Source organism: Echeneis naucrates, chromosome 16 (genome assembly GCF_900963305.1).
Source record: "Echeneis naucrates chromosome 16, fEcheNa1.1, whole genome shotgun sequence".
Lineage (NCBI taxonomy): Eukaryota > Metazoa > Chordata > Actinopteri > Carangiformes > Echeneidae > Echeneis > Echeneis naucrates.
Window position 1 is genome coordinate 21,596,427 of NC_042526.1, and position 21,074 is coordinate 21,617,500.

Sequence of the window (21,074 nt, forward strand, 5' to 3'; positions counted from 1 at the left end):
AAGTGAGAGTCATTCACCAACATTAATGACAGTTTAGCCCTCATTCTCTTCTTACCCACTACCTCCAGGGAGTCAAGGGGGCACCCAGGGAAGAGCTGCACTGAGGTGCTGCTGCCCTCAGACGACTCCATAATAGATGGCTGATGCCACCAGAGCATCATAGAAGGCCTTTGGAAGTGCCCCTGTCACTCCAAAAGACCCCAGTCACCTGAGCCAACTCACATTTCCTGTTAGCCAAAAGAGAGTTGTGACCAATTCAATACAATTCCATTATTATGACAATTCTAATACTGGATAGTAACCTGTGTTTTAAATGATCAACTTCTAAGACATGATGCCATTATAATGAAAAGGCACATGCATTAGCAGAGCCAAGATTAAGTGGTTCGGAGAGTGAGGTTGGCTGTCAGCTGTGCAGGAACATCAGGTTTAGCCTCCAGCACATTCTATCCCGTAACTTTCCAACTTTTTCTACAAACTTAATTTCACGCTAATGCTCTATGCACCTGATTGATAACCATAAAAGCACCACATATATATAAGTCCTTGCCTTCTTACACCACTGTGACAGAGAATGTGGAAAAGGCATTAGTCATCGCTAGCTAGCATTGCTGATTTTAGTAGAAGTGCAACTGCAATTAATTTTCCCTGCTTAGCACCATAGCATTGCATGAATTTTCTTGTTTTGACAGTTTTTTGATAACAAACCACTTGTAGTGTACAATAGTTTATTTAGACTGAAGAATGAAATGCTTTGAATTTAGCACACAGGAAGTCATATCAAACATTACCATCTTATCTACGTTTTATGTCTTAAAAGCTGCAAATTGGCCATAATCTTCGGTCTCATATCAAATATGAAATCCCTCAAACTTGCTATTTTGTTAAAAGTGCTTTTGTTTTTGCCCCACCATCTTGGTCTGGTTTTAATGTGCCATTCCTTTCATTTTTGCTCTAATATGCTATATGTATGTCCTGACTGAAATTGATCCAAATTTAATTAATGTGAATTGGAGTGTTTAAGAGAAACCATTTACAGAAATTTAAATAAGATTTGAAATAAAATTTACCCTCTTCAACTTTCAATAGAAGACATTGTCCCAGTTTCACACACTCAGTGACAAAAGCTCATAAAAAGCTGTTCAATCTAGTGCTGACTTTCACTTAACTGAGTCTTTCTGAACAATGAATTTCGTGAAACTTTTTGGCTTTAGAGGAAAATTAAACATGATCTCACAAATCGCATCACAAACGTGATCTCACATTCTCAGCAACAAGTCTCAGCAGTATAGGCAAGAAGTGAATGCTCTAACTTCAGAAGGCTTGTGCTACTGCACTGAGACCTCTCATCTCCAGAGGTTCTTGGATGACTCTGGAGTGGTTGGATGTATCTGCAGTGGTGATTGTTTATGGATTATAAATATCTTAGGGTACACATCGACAATAAACTGGACTGGGCTAGAAACACTGACGCCCTCTACAGGAAGGGCCAGAGTCGCCTCTATTTTCTCAGGCAGCTGAGGTCCTTCAACGTCTGCAGGACTATGCTCAGGATGTTCTATGAGTCTATGGTAGCCAGTGCTATCCTGTATGCTGTGGTGCGCTGGGGAAGCAGGCTGAGGGCAGTTGACACCAACAGACTGAACAGACTGATCTGTAAAGCCAGTGATGTTGTGGGAATGAAGCTGGACCCTCTGATGGAGATGTCCAAGAGGAGGATGCTGTCCAAGCTGCATGTCATCTTGGACAATGTGTCCCACCAACTCCATGATGTGCTGGTCAGTTAAAGGAGTGCATTCAGTACAAGGATTACAACAAAATGCACCACAGAGTGTCACAGGAAATCATTCCTGCCTGTGGCCATCAGACTCTATAACTCCTCACTCTGACTGTCAGACACGATGATTTAATTGCTTACTCTGGACCCTTAATAATGTACAATAACGACTTGATGTGCAATAATCCAGTGCGATATTCTGCATTCAAATGTTAATAAACTGCTCCCTTATTTATCAATGTAGATACAAGAACAAATGTAAATGTACACTCCTATTTTAGTGTTAGATATATTTTATTTTATATTAGTACTTACATTTTTTAGATATATTTTATACTTTCCTACTTCTTTTTGAATGGGAGCATCTGTAACGAAAAGCAATTTCTCTTTGGGGATCAATAAAGTATTTCTGATTCTCATTTAATGGTAGCTATTGTTGGTGTTTTACTTCTACAGTAACTAAATGTAACTGTATATGTATCTATGTAACTGTCATAGTGCTATTACGGTAAAAATAAAACTGCATGAATTGTACATCTGATTTGACCTTATTTGCTTGTATAATTAGTTTATACATTCATACAAACAGACAATAACTTGTTAAAAATGTATCAAATTCTTTATTTTCCCAGCAGGAACATGACGTATGTTGAAGGCTCCTGACCTTAACGTACCTAGTAGAGTTCACTGGGCTTGTGCTGACCAACTAAGAAATGTCTTCACAAAGATCATCAACATCCCCCTTTCAAAATGCATCATCCTTGATTTGTTTAAAATCAGCAAATCATCCCCTGCCCCAAAAAACTAGGCACTAAAGACCTCAACAACTACATAGCACTTGCATCTGCGATCATGAAGTACTTTGAGTGACTGGTACTTAATCACATCACAAACAGTCTTCCTCCCACCATCCATCCACATCAGTTTGCCCACCCTGCCAATAGAACTATGGAAGATCACCATTGCCATCACCATCGCAAGATACTGCACCCACCTAGAACTCCATGACAGCTATTTGCAGAACCTCTTCATTGACTACAGCTTGGCATTCAATACAATAGCTAAAATATTAATTAGGAAATTCCTTACTTTGTGGCTCTCCTCCCCCATCTCACAGGCAGTGAGACCTTAAAATACATTTTATTCTATTTAGTCTTTTTTCCCCCAATGTAATAGTTATGATTGTAGAGATTTAGATGATCTTGCAACATTGAAATACAACCGTTTTTAAAAAAAATTGTCAATCGAAATATGCGTCCCACCTTGTTTGCATGACCTGTTGCTGACAGGCTGGTGACTTATTTTGAGCTCTCGACCCCTGTTAAGCTAAGGTAGGTTTTGTGGCTCCAGGTGGGTTTTATTTGATGGGAACCACGCCCAAATGGCTCTTTTAATGTTGAAGGTTGCTGACCCCTGAGCTATGGCATCTCAATCTGGTGCCCAGGTTGCTCGCAGACAAGAAAGATCTACAGAGTAGTAAAGGCAGCATAAAAGATCATCAGCTGCTTGCTGCCTTCCTTGAAGGATATCGCCATTTCAGCAGTCCCATTTCAGTCACAATTTCTGTGTAATAGCTTTACTTTGCTGTAATTTTAATTTTCCATTTTATTGAATGAATTATATTTTCTGGTAATCTGGTAATTCATCTAAGAAAATTGAGACAAACTAAACTCCGTTCAAGAGCTGGACAAGAAAACCTGTTAAGAAAATCTCAATATGTTTGATACAGTGGTCTCGGTTCGGTATGCACTATGAACCAAACAATACGTATTTTTATGTATTTATTTTAGCAACTTATGACGATGTGCTCTGTGCCGTGCCTCCCTCATTCATTCAGACCAAAAAAAGCTGCTAAGACAGAAGTTACACATGAAGCTAGCCTGTTGCAATATGGCTAATGCGTCTAATGTATGTAGGACCAAAAGGGACAGAATGAAATATATAAATAAATCTTTAAATAATTACTTAAATGTGTCATTAATAAATTAAAATACAAGTTAATGTAATGTAAAAATATATATAATTATTTCACTATGTGAAATAACCCATCTAGGGTGTGACCAGGAAGTGCCTCATTTGGGCTGGGCTCTGAGGCAACTACAGGCAGCAGCAGCAAAAGGTAAGTGTGTATGTATAGGATTGTGTGTCGCACCCTCAAACGCCTATAGCAGGAGAAAAAGAGTCCCGGCAGTGGGGAAAAGTTTGTGGAAGTGCAGGACTGCGGATACAAGTGCAAGTATGCAGGAAACAGGTGCGTTCCCAGAGAGCAACGCATGTCAATCGGAATGACGGAGCGTCCACCGGCGCCCCGTCACAGTGCTGCTTTCGTTTTATATGGTGCTAAGTATGCACAGCAGAAAATGTAGCAGGTGTAGCTGCACCAGATACATTTAATTTAATTTAAGTAATACTAATTTTAATAAACCACAATTTAAAAAAGCACGGACATTTATTTTTTCTATCGAAAAAATATCGAATCGTGACACTTAAGTACTGAACTGAACCAAACCTTTTTGTGTATCTTTGTACCCCTAATATGCAGTGCATAGCCCTCAACAGCCATGATTATTTTCATGAATAAGTTTTATTTTTTCTTATTATTACCTTGCTGGTCTTTCTCTTTCTCAGGAAAATCCTTTGTCTACTGTTGCATTGTGTTGTTTTAAACTCATCAAAAGCTACCGCTTTTTGATGTCCGCTTAGTGTTGTTTCCTGATTGAAATGTTTTATAATGCTCCCTCGATCCAAGTTTCAAAAAAGAACCAAGCAGCTTTAAATTAAAAGGGCGCATTCATGCTCAAAGGATGATGATAAATACAGAATTAGATTTTAAATTTAAAAATGATAATGAATCATTTCTATTCCACCTCAGGGGAACAATCAGACTGGTACATCTGGACACTGCAATTTTTCTCCATTCTTTCTTGCAAAACAGCTCATGCTCTGACAGGCTGCTTGGGGATTGGGCGTGAACAGCTCTTAGATCCAGCCACAAATTTGCAACTGGATTGAGATCTTGACTTTGACTTGGCTTCTCCAGAACATTCACCTTTGTTGTCTTTGAACCATTTCTGTGTAGCTTTTGTTGTATGTTTGGGGTTATTGTCTTGCTTGGAAAATAAATCTTCCAAGTCATAGATCTCTTGCAGATTGAATCAATTTATGCCCCAGGATTGGGTGATATTTTATGCATTCATGTTCCCCTCCATCTTTATAAGCCCTCCAGGGCCTGCTGCAGAGACGCATCCCCAGAACATGACGTTGCCATCACCATGCTTCACAGTGGAGATGATGCATTTGTGGTTATGTGTAATGTTTGGTGTTTGCCAAAGTCTGATGATCAAACATCTCAATTTTGTTTCATCAGACCAAATAACCTTCTTCCAATTGACCTTGGAGTCTCCCAAGGAAGCCAAAACAAGTCAGATAGTCAAACTGCAGACATGTCTTGAAGACATAAAAGTCTGGATGACCCAAATTTTTTAAATTCTTAATGCTGACTAAACTTAATTTATTATTTATTGTACTCAGCCCTAAGCACCTCAGAGAAACCCTATCTAATTATCAGTCAGCTCCACTGTTAGAAACCTTGGAGTAACCTTTGACCAGGACATGTCCTTTGTCCCTCATGTAAAACAAGTCAGGAGGTCAGCTTTCTTCCACCTGAGAAATATTAGGAATATCAAAAACATCCTCTCTCAGGATGATGCAGAAAAACTAGTCCATGCATCCATAACTTCTAGGCTGGACTACTGTAAGTCATTACCATCTACGAACAAATCTCTGAAATCCCCTTCAGTTGATACAGAATGCTGCTGCATGAATATTCACAGGAACTAGGAAAAGAGATCACATCTCTCCTGTGTTAGCTCCCCTTCTGTGGAACTGACTTCCAGCATCGGTCCGGGGGGCAGACTCTTTAGTAGTTTTCAAGACCAGGCTTAAAGCTTTTCTGTATGACGGAACTTATAGTTAAAAAGTTAAAGTCCATCTACTCTTTAGCTATGCTGCTATAGGCCTAGGCTGCTGGAGGAAGGACTCTCTCTCTCTCTTTAAAAGTCAGAGGCTGCAAATTCTTGTCAAAAAAGCAACATTTTACTGACCAAAATTTCATTTCTAAAAGCAACAAAAGAGGAAAACACCCAAGGGGGATGAATACTTTTTATAGGCATTGTAAATAATGAAAAAAACATGCACATTTGGAATTTTCTTCATGCTACCCTGACTGAAATATCAGTGTTTATTGGACGCTTACACTTCCAATGTATGTGCTAATGTATTAGCTGTGAAAACAGCATGGCTGGACAACCATGACAAAACTGATATCGACTCCAAGGTGGTGTTAAGCACATGTATAACCCTGATCCTGAATGCCTGATGGATATCGCCTCTAAATTGTACTTTAAGCAATATTAGTCCATTTGTATTGTGTGGCAGTAGTTTGGTGAATGTGGTATTACTAAATGATGATAAAGCAGGGCTACATCTGTGTGCACTACAACCCTGAAACATTGTTAAACAAAGTGAAATGATTGTTCTGCACCTTTCAAAAAGTATGCAACAGAAGTTGAATAAATGTTAACATCTGGAATTACTGTAATGTAATAACTGACGCGTCACTGATGTTACACAGAAAAGATGTTACATCAGTGACACATCAGAGAGGGAAAAAAAAAATGAACATACGCCACACACATTTGAAACATATTCACAGACAATTTAATTTTGATTGAAATTATTCAACATTATAGTTGTTAATTTTTCCTGATGACGATCTTTTGTAATTGTATTACAACAGCCACAGAGTAGCAGTAGCAATAATAACCCAGCAGGAGAATCTATGCAAATAAAGACTGAATAAGAGAGAGAAACATGGTGGTTAATCCTTTTTCCAGCTGCTAAAATGTTTACTACAGGGAATCGCATGAAATAGGGTTTCAGTCTGTCAGATCTGTCAGGCTGCACATATCCGACTGTGTTCCGTCCATAATAACTGTTAAGACACGAGCACAGTCGTACACAAGTTAGCCATGGTATAACCACTTAAACCACCAGAGAATCACAATGGCAATGAAAAGCAAAGCACAGTGAGCTCCACAGGACACAGAAATATGACAGAACAGAGGCGGTGTTTTGATTCAGCCATCAGGTGTTTTACAGTAAACACAAAAACCCTCCATTATAACATAACCATGCTGGTCCCCAGGCTCACAGGTTGGACAAGTGGCAGCTGATCAAGACCCATAACGTGGGATTTTCAGTTTTCCCAAGACTGCCACCTTATTTAAAGGAAAAGTCTGACATTTTATTCATGTTTCATGTTGGGAGATAAATGAAAGATGGATTATATCTAATGTTTGTATGTTGGAAGTCATTATCTTAGTTTAACATGAAGTAAATAACCCGACTCGGTTCAAAGGTATTTGTCTACTAACAGCTTTTTAAGCTTACTTGTATAAAAACAAGTTTTATGTGCAAGACTTCCTTGTTGGGTGTCATCGATGTGAGGCTGGCAGGAAACCAGCACAAACTCTTTCTACTTTGGACTTTGTTAAAAAAAAAAGAAAGAAAGATATATGCTCTGCAAAATATGCAAAGCTAGCTGTTTCCAGTCAAGTTGAGCCGACACCAGTTGTAGCTTCATATTAAATGCATAGAAATGACATCAATTATCTCATTTACCTCATATGAAAAAGTTAATATGAATGGTTTCCAGAAGACTTTCAGACTTATATAAAATTAGAAAATAAAAAGGTTAACTCAAACAAGGTCAATTTGACTTGAGAGAGATTAGTGATTTTTTTTTTTTTTATCTGTTGAAAAACAAGTTTATATTGAAATGATGGTCGGCATGGTACACTTCTAAAATGATAATGATGTGGAAGTAAATTGTTACATAAACGAATAAAGAGATGTTTGCATTTCTTGATTTGAAAATGGTCAAACTGAAATAAGTAAATCTCAGTTTGAGGCAGCTTCAGTCTATGCGTACCACTATTGTTAAAAAAAACTAAACAAAACAAAAAAAACAAACTATCAACTGAACCCGAATGTCTTGACTAACAGGTTGTGTCAAGGCTCAAGGGTAGATCCTGGCAACAACTCAGAAGATAGTTAGATGGCCTCTCTCCATTTCAGTCCTAAACCTCAGTGAGATAGTGATCAGACCCTTTATCATATTGCAAAATAAAAATATTACATATTATAAAATAAAAATACCAAAGATGCAGCAACCTGTACATGCAAAAAAACAAAACAAGAATACCAGAAACAAATGTTTCTTTAAAGAAAACCAAATAAAGAAATCGTAATCGATTGAAAACATTTTTTTTTTTTGATTACAGTGCACTTTGTGTGACCACACACATCAAGATGAAGGCAACAGCAGCCTGCTGATTACTAGAGGCTGAGAAATTTTTAGAAAAGGGATGAAGAATAGGAAAACAGGAAGAAAATGGGTTAGAGATGAAAAGAGGAGACAACTATATACACTTGTATATACATCATACAGGATATTAAGTGGGAGCGCAAGGTCCTAAAGCCAGACTCCAAGATGGCTGTATACAAGCCCAGTCTACAGGCCAAACAGAAAACTGTGATGGCACTCAATAAATAGGTAACAAAGTTTCTTCTAATGGACGGCATCCTGTTTGCTGCTGCAGCCTGTGTCTTGACTGAACAAATATCATGGTGTTCTGAAGATCGACACAAATAAAATGGATGGATGCAGTCAGGGAGACGGTGACTGAAATATGGTGTCATCTGTCGTTTCCTGTGTTTTCTGGGGTCACCGACACGTGAAACATCAAACCAAACCAAAAAAAAAAAAAAAAAAAAAAAAAGAGGAAAAAAAAGAAAATCTGACATAGTTGCAGTGTCAGGACAGTTACCACATTGTGTGAAATGTGAAACTAAAAGGGAATGTTGATGGGCAGATATGGCCCATAAAAGGTACCTTCTCCAAACTTTTGTCCCTTCTAAGCAAATGTGACAAAGCATGTACAATAATTTTGTTTCATCTTATGATGAAAATTCTCCACCCATACAGTGGTGAAATACTTTTACAGTGGAGTGATTTATAACAAGACATCTGACATATGATAGAAAATACAATAGGCAGCCCACAGCTCCACTGTGATTCTTCATTCAGACCTCACCACAGAGTTAGAGGTGTGAACAGTCAGTGTCTCTCCACAGGCAGGTTACAACAGCCAGACATACACCAGCCAGTGCTGAAGCCATGGTGGCTTTATGAAACAAGTGACAAAATCTGATAATAATGTTTGGCAAATGTCCTTCCCTCTTTTAAAAACCACCTTCAACTGTCTGTACAAAAAGCCAAAACAAAAACAAACAACAACAACAAAAAAATAGCAGAGGACATGAAAATATACAACTTATACAACAGCTGGCGATGGATCTCTGCAGTCCAGTCTACCAGTCTATTTTACCACAATGGCATGGAGCAGAGAGATCCATGTGTGGACACCATCTTAGGCTTGGCTTCACGTGGTATACGTTGCAAAAAAACAGGGCTTGTGTACTTCATTAGTCAGGTCAAAATCCAGGAGACAGTAAAGAAGACATTAAAGACAGAAATTATAAATATGAGGCAGTCACAGACCACCCAGCTACTGCTAAACAACTGTCTAATTAAATAGAAATGAGAGATCATCAGTATGTATGCTGAAACGAGTGAAAAGGAAAAAATGCTAAACTATCTGACAGATGTTTCTGATATCTCAGCACTGGGGGTCATCTTCATGTTTTATATAGAAACACACAATATATGAAATCACAGATGTCTGGAAAAATAAGTTCATTCAAGTTGATAAAACCTTTTTTTCTTTTTGTGGTGAAGAATAGGCACAGTCTCTTCTTTTCTTGGAGGTAGCACCTCATTCTCCCAATGAAAGACTTGGATAAACCGAAATCTGACCACAAGAACTGATGCCAAAGACCACAAGAGTGAGGACTGAAGAGTTCAGGGCATCTGTTTGGAGAGATGCATCATGATTAAGGTGGGAGAAGAACTGGAAGTTGACCTACTGCATCCAACATGAGGGCAGGAGAGAGAAAAAGAGGCAGGCAGGGTAGTGGGGATACAGGCTTTCCTCATGACACGGACACACAGAGGTGGGACTGATTCAGACAGAATTTTGGAACTGAGAGATCATATAGGGCATAGGATAAAGGCAGGTGAGTAAAGGGTCCTACTACAGCCACAACACACTCCTCTGAGCATAAAGGTAAAAACAAGGTCCTTGGAGCATTGATGGTAGAAGTTGGGGTCTATCAAGATTTTTACGAATAAAAAACAAACAAACAAACAAACAAAAAAAAAAAAAAAAGTTGGTGAGACTGACAAGCCAGTTCTTTGCAGGTGGTAACATCTCAGTTGGTGATAACGACTGAAGCCGAGTAAGGCTCCTCTCCTGATGGCAAATTTGTCTCAGCTGATCTCCTTACGTTAGGTGATCTTCATTTCAGCAATAACGGTGATGACCTCTACACAATTTTCAATGTTATGTTTCTGAGCCTGTGTGCAACGTATGCATATGATAATGGGCATGTCTGGGTATGTGTAGGGGTGCATGAGTGTGGTTGATCACCAGGCCTCTGTATACCGAACATCAACATCTTTCAGGTTGGGCAGTTTGGCCTGAAGAAAAAGACACAGAGCACATCAGTTAACAGACTATAGTTATTTAACTGGGTTTGAAAAAATAGTCTGCAAACAAGGGAATAATGTTTCCTAAAACATTTGAATTTCAATAGTATCCTGATAATTTAAACGTGAGGAGAATGATGTCCACTGGTCATAAATATAAAGATTATGGGGTATTGTTGCTGAAATGGCAGGACAAGCTGTAAATACAGCACTGATAAATACTTTACAATAGGCTAGAATGTTATTAAACCAATGTAAGCTTCCAGAAGAAAGTGTAGTGCATCTGGCTTCCAAACAAACATGAGAAGTATTCACGTCAGTTTCTCAGCCTTTCACACCAACAACCACTTAAATCACTAAAATAAAATTCAGGGATGACCTAATTCCAAAACATTCTCAAAACCAACAGGACTAGTACTTCAGTAGTGGACTGGGAAAACTACTTGAGCAGGCTGTCGCAGAATACTTGCAACATAACACAAACACAAATTTCCAGACCACAGATTGTTCAAATTGTATGTCTAGTGGAGTTTAAGAAGGTTTTTCACTGAGAACAACTGCTTGCTGATTACAGGGTTGATGAGAGCATGAACAGAGTGTACACTGTGAGGCAAAATGATGTGATAAAGACACTTAATGGAAACTGCAGATTAAAGTGATAATTCAGTGTGAAAGAGATATTTTACACATTATTCAGAGGAAGGGAATATGTGTTTCACAATTGTGAAACAGGCATTTCACAAATTGTTGAAGTAAATCCTGTAAAATGACCTATTTACGTTAGTCATCTTGCAGTCATTACCTTGAGGTCCTCATATGTGTCAGCTGTGAGCTTGGTGCTATTCATATTCAGACTGCACAGACTCTTCATGGCTGAAACAGGCAGACAGCTGCATTTAGCTGCAGTTAAAATAAACCTTGACATGTGAAACAAGTTTGAGCTTTTTTTTTTTTTTTTTTTTTTAAATCATTTTAAACCATTATTCCATTTGGTTCCCTGTAAAATGAAAGTACGTAATATGTGATTGTTTACAGTACAGGCCAAAAGTTTGGACACACTTTCCTATTCATTTGAATGAGAAGGTGTGTCCAAACTTTTGGCCTGTAGTGTGTGTGTGTGTTTTCTTACAACTGAGAGCCAGCAGACCAGCATCAGTAACTGGAGTCTCACACAGGTTCAGAACCTGAAGACAGGCCAGATGCTCAGACAGCAACCTCAACCCAGCATCCCCAAACTGAAGGGAGAAAAAAGACAGATAGAAACAAAGGTTGTAGGCATCAACCATACACTGAACCACTGGTCATTATTTGTGTATTTCTGTGGCATATCAGGGTTGCTATGTGGTGTGATTCTCTACCTGTGTGGACCAGAGGTTAAGCTGTTTGAGTGATGGCAGCTTGATGAGCTGCTCAGCACAGGCACTGGTGACATTGGTGAAGGCCAGACTTAGGTTCTCCAAATTCCCAAAAGAACCTGAGCTCAATAGACGGGCTAGGTCTGCATCCTTTGGTAAGGAGAGAAGAGTAAATTCGCAGAAATGTAACTGTCCTGTAACTGATTTCACTCAGGACAATAAAGTAAAACTGTGTATGTAGATGAAGTAATTTTAATCCTACTGTGGACTTTGAGGGAAGTGTCAGTCGGGTGGGACCTCCTTTTCTTTGCTGTAGAAAAGACAAAAAAGATGGTGTCTAAGCTCCCGGCGCGCAGTAAGCTTTTCAGACATGGGATTGTGTAAATGAGTAGCTGAAGGTGCCGTTCCAGTCATATGTGGAAAAAGGCATGAGGCTCCCCAGAAACTGAATCTGCCACTGACCAGTGAATGGTAGTCACTCAAGGTGTGATCAGATAACTTCATCAGATGTTGCCCTTTGTTCTCTCCTACTCTCTTTGGCTCTTTAAAAGAGTGACTTTGAAGGCTCTCGGGACCAAATTAGCTCTGCTGCTATCAGTAAGTCTGCAACTCTCTACAGATCCTTACAGCAGACCAACAATTTTTTAAGCAAAAAAGTACAATTTACAAATAACATGAAATTTAATGTGCAGCTTATAGGCATAGTGGTTAGCGTTGTTGCCCCACAGCAAGAAGGTCATTTGGTTCCCAGGCCTAGGGCCTTTCTGTATTGAGTTTGCATGTTGTCACTGTGTCTGTGTGGGTTTCCTCTGGGTACTCCAGTTTCATCCCACACTGCATGACATGCACATCTAGAGTCAACGTTGGGGCAGTCTACATCTTTTAGAAGAGTTTACCAATGATATAAAGATTTATCGAATGACAATATATAAATGATAAAAGCTTCTACAGCTGCTTACTTCAGGTCAGGTTTTTTGGACGCAGGTTTCCTATATTTCAGATCCAGAGACCATATGTAAAAATGCACATGGACTTTAGGTCTGAAAGGTGAGGATGGGATGGTTTAAATCTGCATCCTATCTAATGACCATGAGGGGGTGACTCCGCTGGTTGTAAAAAGAACTCTGGTTGTGTTGTGGTCCACGGGGGCTATGTCTCACTTGATTTATGACCTTTGTAAATAATGAGTTTATGGTCTCGATCACCAGTTTAAAGTCAATATGATGTTAATTTTTAAACTCTGATCTCATGTAGAGAAGATAGACAAAAAAGCAGGTATACATTAGGGCGTGACTACCATATGATTCATCGATTGTACCATGCACCATGACACAGTGACAAACTGGATACTTCAAAACAGCAGTTCACAAACTAGTGTATGATGTCATGTCATTTCCACCAAACAGATTTCAGTCTAATGAAAAAAACATTGCTCACCAGTGTTTATAAGCTGTTCCAGATCATTTTAAAGTAAAACTACAGGAATGAAACTTAAATTTCCACAGTCCCCTTATTCAGGTTTACTTCCCTGCCTGTTTGAAGCATGGAGCCTCTTCAGTCAACAGATTATCTACTCTGTGATATTCTGTAGTCTTCTGCTAACAAGATAAGCCAAAGACCTTTTCTCATTTTATACAAAATGCCCCACATCTGTCAACTGTCTCCTTTATGGAATTAAATCTTAATTAGCTGCAACAAATTGTGCCACAATTTTTCCTGTTGCCTGACGTCTGACCCGTAGCTTACAAGTTTTCTTTATCCAACAAAATTACTAAATGTGTCTGTTCCTGCCCTTTGTGCCTTTATACTGTTTAATTAAAGTACCTGTAAATCACTTTACTGTCAACATTTACATACATTACACATTCCTCTCTGTCTACTGTCTTTATAAAATTTCCCCCTGTGTTTCACTTTGGGTGCATCAATAAGCTCAGCCACACCGTGGCAAACAGTTCACCCTTAGGATGCAACTATCAAAATTCACATCAGCACAGCAATCGTCTTCCATTACCTTTTGTAGGAGGAAAGTAGGTTTTGTATGTTAAGAGAAACTAGAGACTAGGTATGTACAATAGATATATATATGAATATAGTAATTAACTTTCCCAAGCCCAGCAGAGTTGAGGGATGAGCTTGAACAAAATGTCCAGATATCTAGCTAATGAGTAACTAGTACTCTGTATGTGTATCCCTGTGAGCAGAAACTCACCAGTGCTTTAAGTTCTCTTTGTCGGTCGCAGAGCTGTTCGTACATACGGAGGCCAACTTGAGTGCTCTCTAGGGTGGAGATAATCTGAAGCTGGGTGTCTTTGTTGTCGATGATGTTGTATTCCAGCATCAAACACAGGATCTGGACACACAAAGACATTCTCACTGAATGCACTGATTTCACAAGTTGTGCTTAGACATAATAACTCTGATGAGGTCATAGTGATTTAATAGTTGGGGTTTGGAAATCTTGGACTATGGGATATATAGGGTCCACCATTTTACTCTTTGTATTTTGATCAATTCTCATTAGCCTCACTTTACTCAGCTATCTTAACTGCCAAGTTGTTCCTAATTTTCTCCCATCATATAATTTAATGTCAGTGTGAAAACTTTCATGGCTCTAGAGCTCAACTTCAGAAAGCAGATACAAACAAATAAAACCAAAAACTAATACAGAAAGAATATTTATCAAAAAAATACATAGTGTTGTGGTCAGAAGTTTACATGCACTGAATATTAATATTTATACTTAATATGACATGAATGTCTATTAATTTTGGGTATTCAATTATTTATTTGAAGCTTTCTTTTCTAGTGTGGAATGATTATTCAACGCACATCTTCACATCACGCAAATCGGTACACAAGTTTTAAATTATTTTGGATTTTCTCTAATCCACACAGTCAAAATTATACATACAGGATCAAATATATACATTCACCTAAATCTTTTAATAAGTGGTACTGAAGGTTATAGAATGTGTTTTAACTAGACAAAGCCAAGCTCTGTTAGCTTCTCTTTAGTCATCAAGATTGACTGCAGCTGGTAGTTTCTCTTTGCCAGCATGTAAAGGATTTGTTTGGCAGCACTCATTGGATTGACCAATGCTCAGAACAATGGGAAAAAAACAAGGTACTCCATGAAGACCTAAGAAGGAGAGTTGTAGATTTACACAAGTAAATATTTCCCCTTGTCTATATAACAATAAGTAAGAACAAAATATTTGTCGAACAAACCTCCACCATGGTCTGGTTTCCACGCAGGGCCAGCAGCATGCAGGGTCCCAGCTTGTTTTCAGCCAGCGAGAGGAGGAACTTCTTGGTCTTATAGCAGGAGCCCATCAGGATATGAACCTGGAGCAGAGGGTTTGGTTTTGGCTATTGCAATTGAAACTCAGCATGAAGTTTCAGGAGCAGGACAGCAGTACATCTATGGCCATTCTAGCAATCAATACCAACCCAACCCTCTACTGTCTTTTGCTCTCCTACTCTGCACCAGAACCAATTGGTAGCCCACCATGACATCACCAACTGATTTGTGAAATGGTGTTTTGACCTCACACTCTTATTCCCACTGCCAGGAACTCAATGGCAAAATGTCCACCACACTAAATCTGCCCCCCCGGTGTTTCTTTGACATCCACTGATGAGGCGCATACTTTGCTGCTAGGTTCACTTGTAGATGCAAAAGCAGCCTGGACCAATTTGATAATCTGTTTGCTGGAGGTTGTCTTGAAAACCTAATATGCTATTCCTCAACCCTATTCTGAATGACTTTTTTATTATTTCTCCTCCCTAATCATCAGTCACTTCAGGCCTGTTCACCCAACCTTAGCATTCCTTGACCTCAAGGTTTCACTTACAGGCAAAAAGCAGGGGACCACTCCATGTGCCTTGAGTTCCTTGGAATCTCACTTGATACAAGGTCTGTTTCAGACCCAACTATTCTTTGATCCATTATGTTCTCCCAATTCCATGTTCCATTCCATTCCTAAAAACTCACAAACCTCACTGCATGCATCAGTCCAAACACTGGCCTTTTGTCCTCACCCGTTATCAATGGCTTTGTTTGTCTGATTTCTCTTGGATTTTTTTGGGCAGTTATAGCTGAGCAGAACTTTGTGTATGGATCAGTCTTCTTACCGACTGGAACAGGAGCTGTCTCTCTTTTCTTCCCCCCAAAAAAACAACTAACTGGTCACACTGAACACAAACATCTACACTGATCCTTCTCCTTTCACTTTTCCTTCTTCTTTGTTTCTTTTTAACCCATGAGAATCTTGTCCTGTAGGGCTATAAGACCACCCTCTCAACTTGTCCTCTGAGGACAATCCTGACATCATTGTATTCTACTTAAGACTACCTAAAACCAGCCAATCTGGTCTGTTTATCCCCATTTTGTACTTCAAACCTCTACCCCTTTTGCATCTTTTTCATACACTCGCTAGCTCCCTACTTTATCTGGTATACCTTGTACGTATTACTCCAGAAAGTCTTTTTGAATCAGAGCTGCTTCTTCAGCTTCCTGCAAAGGTGTGCCATACCTTTTCATACTATTGGATCCACACTTCTACCCTTTATTACCACTATCACTTGGTTATTTAAGTTCTCAGAGCCATTCACACTTAGGTAGATAAAGTTTCCCCACACCTCATCTAAAAGATCAAGAATCAAAGAATATCCTCCAACATTTTCAATGAATCCTTCAATCATACCTTGGTGCTGTCCGTGGGTGTCTGTACACTCACCATACTGGCAAAGAGCTCTCCATCATCATCACAGGCAACACCTCCAGGACTGTAGAGTTGGAACCAGCCATCCTTACCCGAACGCACACTGAGAAGGCACGAATGGACCTGAGGAAAACAATGAAAGATAAGCATGCCGGCATGCACGGGCATACACATGCAATTAGCTATAAATTTGAATGTCTTGTTCTCCCTTATTCCCACAATTTACACATTCAAGATGATATTGGTGCTGATAACTCCCAGTTGAAATTTGATGTACAAATTCACACTCACCTCCTGCCTTGGGTCTTCTGCAAACCTCTGAATAACATATTTCAGTTCCCTGTTTAAACAGAGAAATGGCAAAAATATCCAGTTATTTTCAAACTGGGGTCAAACAAAAACTGTGAATGACAGATTATGACATGTCAGTACTTACTTTGTGAATTTGGTATGTGCCAGGGCCCTGAGAAGGAAGACAAAGAGAATTGGGACACAAAACAAAACCCTTATGGGTGAGAAACATAATCATGAAATATTTTTTGCTTCTGTCAGGAAAATTAATTGAATGTTTACTTTTCTAGTAATGCCCCAAGGTTTCGATGTTTACAGTGTATCATGTGTGTGTTTATAGTGCAGCATTTCTAGAGGTTCAGTACAAAATGTTTTGGTTGGTGTTTTCCTTCATACTGCCTGGCATGGCAGTGCATTATTATTATTATTATTATTGGATAACATGTTCAGATAAGTTTCAGAGTGCATACGCACAAGCAACCTTTTCAGCACATGTAGACAAAATGTCAGGATGTGAACTTCCAAGAATTTTTTTTCACTGAAGATGACAAATTAATAATTGTCACTGGAAAATGGTCACTGTCAAGCAGGCGTTACCAAATCATTGATGATACTGCATGTAAATCAGGTCGGGGAAATTAAACAATTATTAGTTCATTTAATTCAATTATTTCTCTAACATTCATACATCATAACTTCTATGATTGAACAAACAAGAAAAAAAATAAAAATAAATCTAAGTTGAACTTGGACTCAAATAGGCCATGATTTCACAGGTTAACCTCCAACTCAACCTGTAAAGGAAAGATTAAATATGCACACTAGCTCAGTTACAAAGCTAAGTCATCATTATTAAAAAAATTGTCTTTTTATAGATTGTTTCCATTGGTTTAAACAAATAAGATATAATGTTTTAATTAATTTCCTGCAAGTGTGTTTGCATGAAACTGGTGCGGAGCCTTCACACAGCGATGTGACTGATTATATCATCAGTAGCAGGGTGCTGGGGACTATTGTTGCTAGTCGTAATGACGGTCGAAGACATCAACTAGGCAACAGTGACAAGCATGACACAGCTGAGTCCCAGCTTTGGTAAAAACAAGGTGTCCATCAGTTCACATTAATGAAGCTCTGGCTTAGCCAGTCAATTATAAATGGTTGCTTACAACTAATTAGAAGAGGCTCTTGGGAGAAAAAGGGCTACACCTTGAGTTCTTGACCCCTGGGAGGTGTGGTGAGGTACCGCACTTACGTCAGCAACAAGGCCCCATTCGGATCCTCTTGATGTCCTCTAGACATGTATATATCCCTAGAGACATCCTTCGGATTCTCTCTGTTTTGCTTTTTCATTGTTTTTCATACATAACACAAGTTCAGTGTTCAGTTCACAAGTTTCTCTCTGGCGTTCTAGTTACAACAGGTCAGTGAGCAAGGAGAGGCTCAAAGATGGCCCAGTTTAAGGCTCAGCTTCTGAAAGTTGACTGAAAACTAATACTTTCACATTTTATTATAGAAACTTGAACTGTATTATAATCCAAAAATGCATGGATATTTATGCAATATTGAAAGACCATTATTAATTTAAAAAAAAAAAAAAAAAACTGGATGAGGCTTTCATACTGGCATTCCTAACCATATATTTTTTTTTTACTTTCTAGCTACTTTTATTTAATTGGAGAGACCTTCTTGGATCACTCAGGTACATAATAAAATTCAGCTCTACGTGTTGTATAAATATGAGGTGTATATGTGCGTGTGAATACTGACTCTTTAGGAAAGGGGATGGGCTGCAGCAGGCTGGCCAGAGCAGGTCTCCAGTCATCATAGTCTGACCTGATAGAGACAGTTGTAAAAAGAAACTGTGAGAAAACAGAGATGAGGACAGTCACTGTAAAGATGCAATGAGGAAGACTGATGAGCAGCTGAAATGTGAGCAGGGTTTAGGGCTTTAACTGAAGCTCAAGCAATCTTTGAGTTAAGTAACAACATGACTTTGTTACGAACACACAGACGCTGTCAATTCATAGCCTACCATGTTTCCTTATTATACCTATACACCAACACAAACACACACGTAACTGCTGTTTTACTTTCATACAAATCAATGAGCACCAGAACCCAGGACTGATATATAACATTTTCTGTCTGACTTGCCCATTGTGCCTCACATCTACATGACTACACCTTATTTTAAGCAATTGGCTTTTCTATCTCCTGGCAGAACTTATGATGTGGGAAGATGAAGTCATGAAAAACTAAGGCAATCAGCAACACTCTGGTCTGTTGAGTTTCATTCTCAACAACTTCGATATGATACATGATATATGACTTCTATATGAGCCCAGACGATAGAAAGCTCTTCTGTTGGGGAGATCTACCTAACTGCACAGATCACAGCAGTAATACTGCTTGCATAAACAGTTGTAGATTTTTTAAAGAAATTCAGTAATTGACCATGCATTTGCAACAGTTTCAAATGGGGAAGGTCAAATCTCACAACCATGAATATTTTTTTTGCAGGATGCTTATTGAGGCAACATCAAAGCAAGTATTTATAGCTATGAATATTTTCTGCTCTCTTGCAGTTAAATAAAAAAAAAAAAAAATCACATTAGCATATTTTAGTGCACCTGTCACCCTCTACTTAATCTTTGTTCCGTATCTCAACCTGACGCTGACACTGACCATACGATCTTTAAAACTAGAAAGGTTAATCCATAATGATCGCTCCTTTAATACTTGGCAGTATTGGTAGCTTTGTGTCTGAACTCACAGCATCTTGAGAATAAGAGCGAAGCAGCCCAGCACCCTGTCAGCCTGTGCTGGCAGCTGGATGGATAGAGTATTGACGGCTGGGCTGACAAGTAGACAGTCAATGAGGTTTGGTTCGCTGTCACCCCCTGAAGGTCCTTCCTTCTGCCTGGTATTGGCTGAGTTATTTCGCTCCAGCTCTACCAGGATCTCACTTGAATTTACAACAGAAGGTGGAGGGGACAGTGGCAGGCAGGGTGTTGGGGAGGAAATAGGGATAGAGGGGGTTGGTGGAGTTGGTTGGGGAAGACTGGGGCTGGTGGAGAGGGGAAGGAGGGTGGCAGTAGGTGGCGTGGGAGGCTCAGGGCGAAGCAGGCGTAGTGGCATCGGGGGTTTGCGGTCATTCTGCTGCTGACAACCGTTTCTGATCTCCTTCAGGCTGGGGGAGTTGTCCCGACTGCAGGAAGAAACAAGGGGAAAGGTGACTGGACCACAAAGGAAATTCATATTCAGTGCAGAGAAGTATCAATGGTGTCACAGGAGTATTGTCAATTAGAATACAACTGGAGGCTTAAAAATACAAAGTGTATCAGAAGAAAGGTGACAGCCAATAAAGATGGCTCCTTTGCCTGCTGATGTTTTAGGAAAATTATCCAAGTTCTCTGGGAGGAAGGAAACGAAGGAACTTGTGCTGATTGTTAGGATAGACTATGATATATGATATATGATATGATATCTGCAGTCAATAAAAAGCTCCAGTCAGTTTGAAAACAAATTGACATGGCTGTGATATTTTTCATTTGTCCAGTGTACCATGAAATGTAAATCTATTGTCAAAAATGAAATCCCAGATGCTGGAGAAAGAGTTCATTAATGCTTCTTTTTACTGATTCACAGATTGATTTGGAATTGAGGAACTTACACTTGTGTTTAATTTTTGTACAAAGTACGATTGCAAGGTACTTTGTACAAAGTACAAGGTACAAGGTACGATTGCTATAGGCCATTTTAGTCCCTACAGATCATCAAAATTAAGAATAAAAAAGTTATATTTTAATACTGTTAAGACTGAGGCCCTAAGTGTGTTTTTATTTTTCCTGGTTCGGGTAATTGTTGATTTCCTTCCCAGATGTGTCTTAGGATCAGCTTTTCCTGATTGGCTGCTGTGGTAGGGGACTGTCCTATAAAAGAGGACAAAGTGGTAACCTACATAAGAGTTGATCCCCATCCTCCAACCAGTAGTCCTGTGTGCAGCGCTACATTCTTGTTTTGTTAATGCTTGTTTTTGTTGTTTTTTTAAATTGTGATAGCAGGATTAAAATCCAGTTTGTTAATATTACTTTCTCCTTTCAGTTAGGAAGATAAGTGGCTGTCTTTTGGTTAATTTATTAACAAGTAAGCACTTCTCCCTAAGTTAGGTTACTTTTAGTTTGTTATTTTGGCCCTAAAGCCTTCTTATGTTCAGTTTAGAGTCTATAAATATTGGTAATCCAACTATGTGTTTC

The 21,074-nt window shown here is 39.0% G+C and overlaps 1 protein-coding gene across 2 annotated transcripts in view; it reads right to left on the minus strand.

Moving 5' to 3' along the window:
* Positions 1 to 7,557: 7,557 nt before the first annotated feature.
* Positions 7,558 to 21,074, minus strand: part of cmip (c-Maf inducing protein) — a 45,435-nt gene continuing 31,918 nt past the window's right edge. Inside the window, exons 10-22 of one of the 2 annotated variants that reach the window (XM_029522129.1) lie at positions 19,877 to 20,026; positions 19,592 to 19,798; positions 18,586 to 18,651; positions 16,964 to 16,990; positions 16,819 to 16,867; positions 16,543 to 16,650; positions 15,032 to 15,148; positions 14,013 to 14,153; positions 12,066 to 12,113; positions 11,807 to 11,953; positions 11,578 to 11,683; positions 11,251 to 11,321; positions 7,558 to 10,439 (exon numbers count right to left, since the gene is read on the minus strand). In XM_029522129.1, coding sequence (XP_029377989.1) covers positions 10,386 to 10,439; positions 11,251 to 11,321; positions 11,578 to 11,683; positions 11,807 to 11,953; positions 12,066 to 12,113; positions 14,013 to 14,153; positions 15,032 to 15,148; positions 16,543 to 16,650; positions 16,819 to 16,867; positions 16,964 to 16,990; positions 18,586 to 18,651; positions 19,592 to 19,798; positions 19,877 to 20,026 — 1,291 coding nt within the window. In that variant the 3' untranslated portion in view covers positions 7,558 to 10,385. Of the gene's footprint in view, positions 10,440 to 11,250; positions 11,322 to 11,577; positions 11,684 to 11,806; positions 11,954 to 12,065; positions 12,114 to 14,012; positions 14,154 to 15,031; positions 15,149 to 16,542; positions 16,651 to 16,818; positions 16,868 to 16,963; positions 16,991 to 18,585; positions 18,652 to 19,591; positions 20,027 to 21,074 lie in introns of both variants that reach the window. The other variant, XM_029522128.1, reaches the window with a different exon arrangement.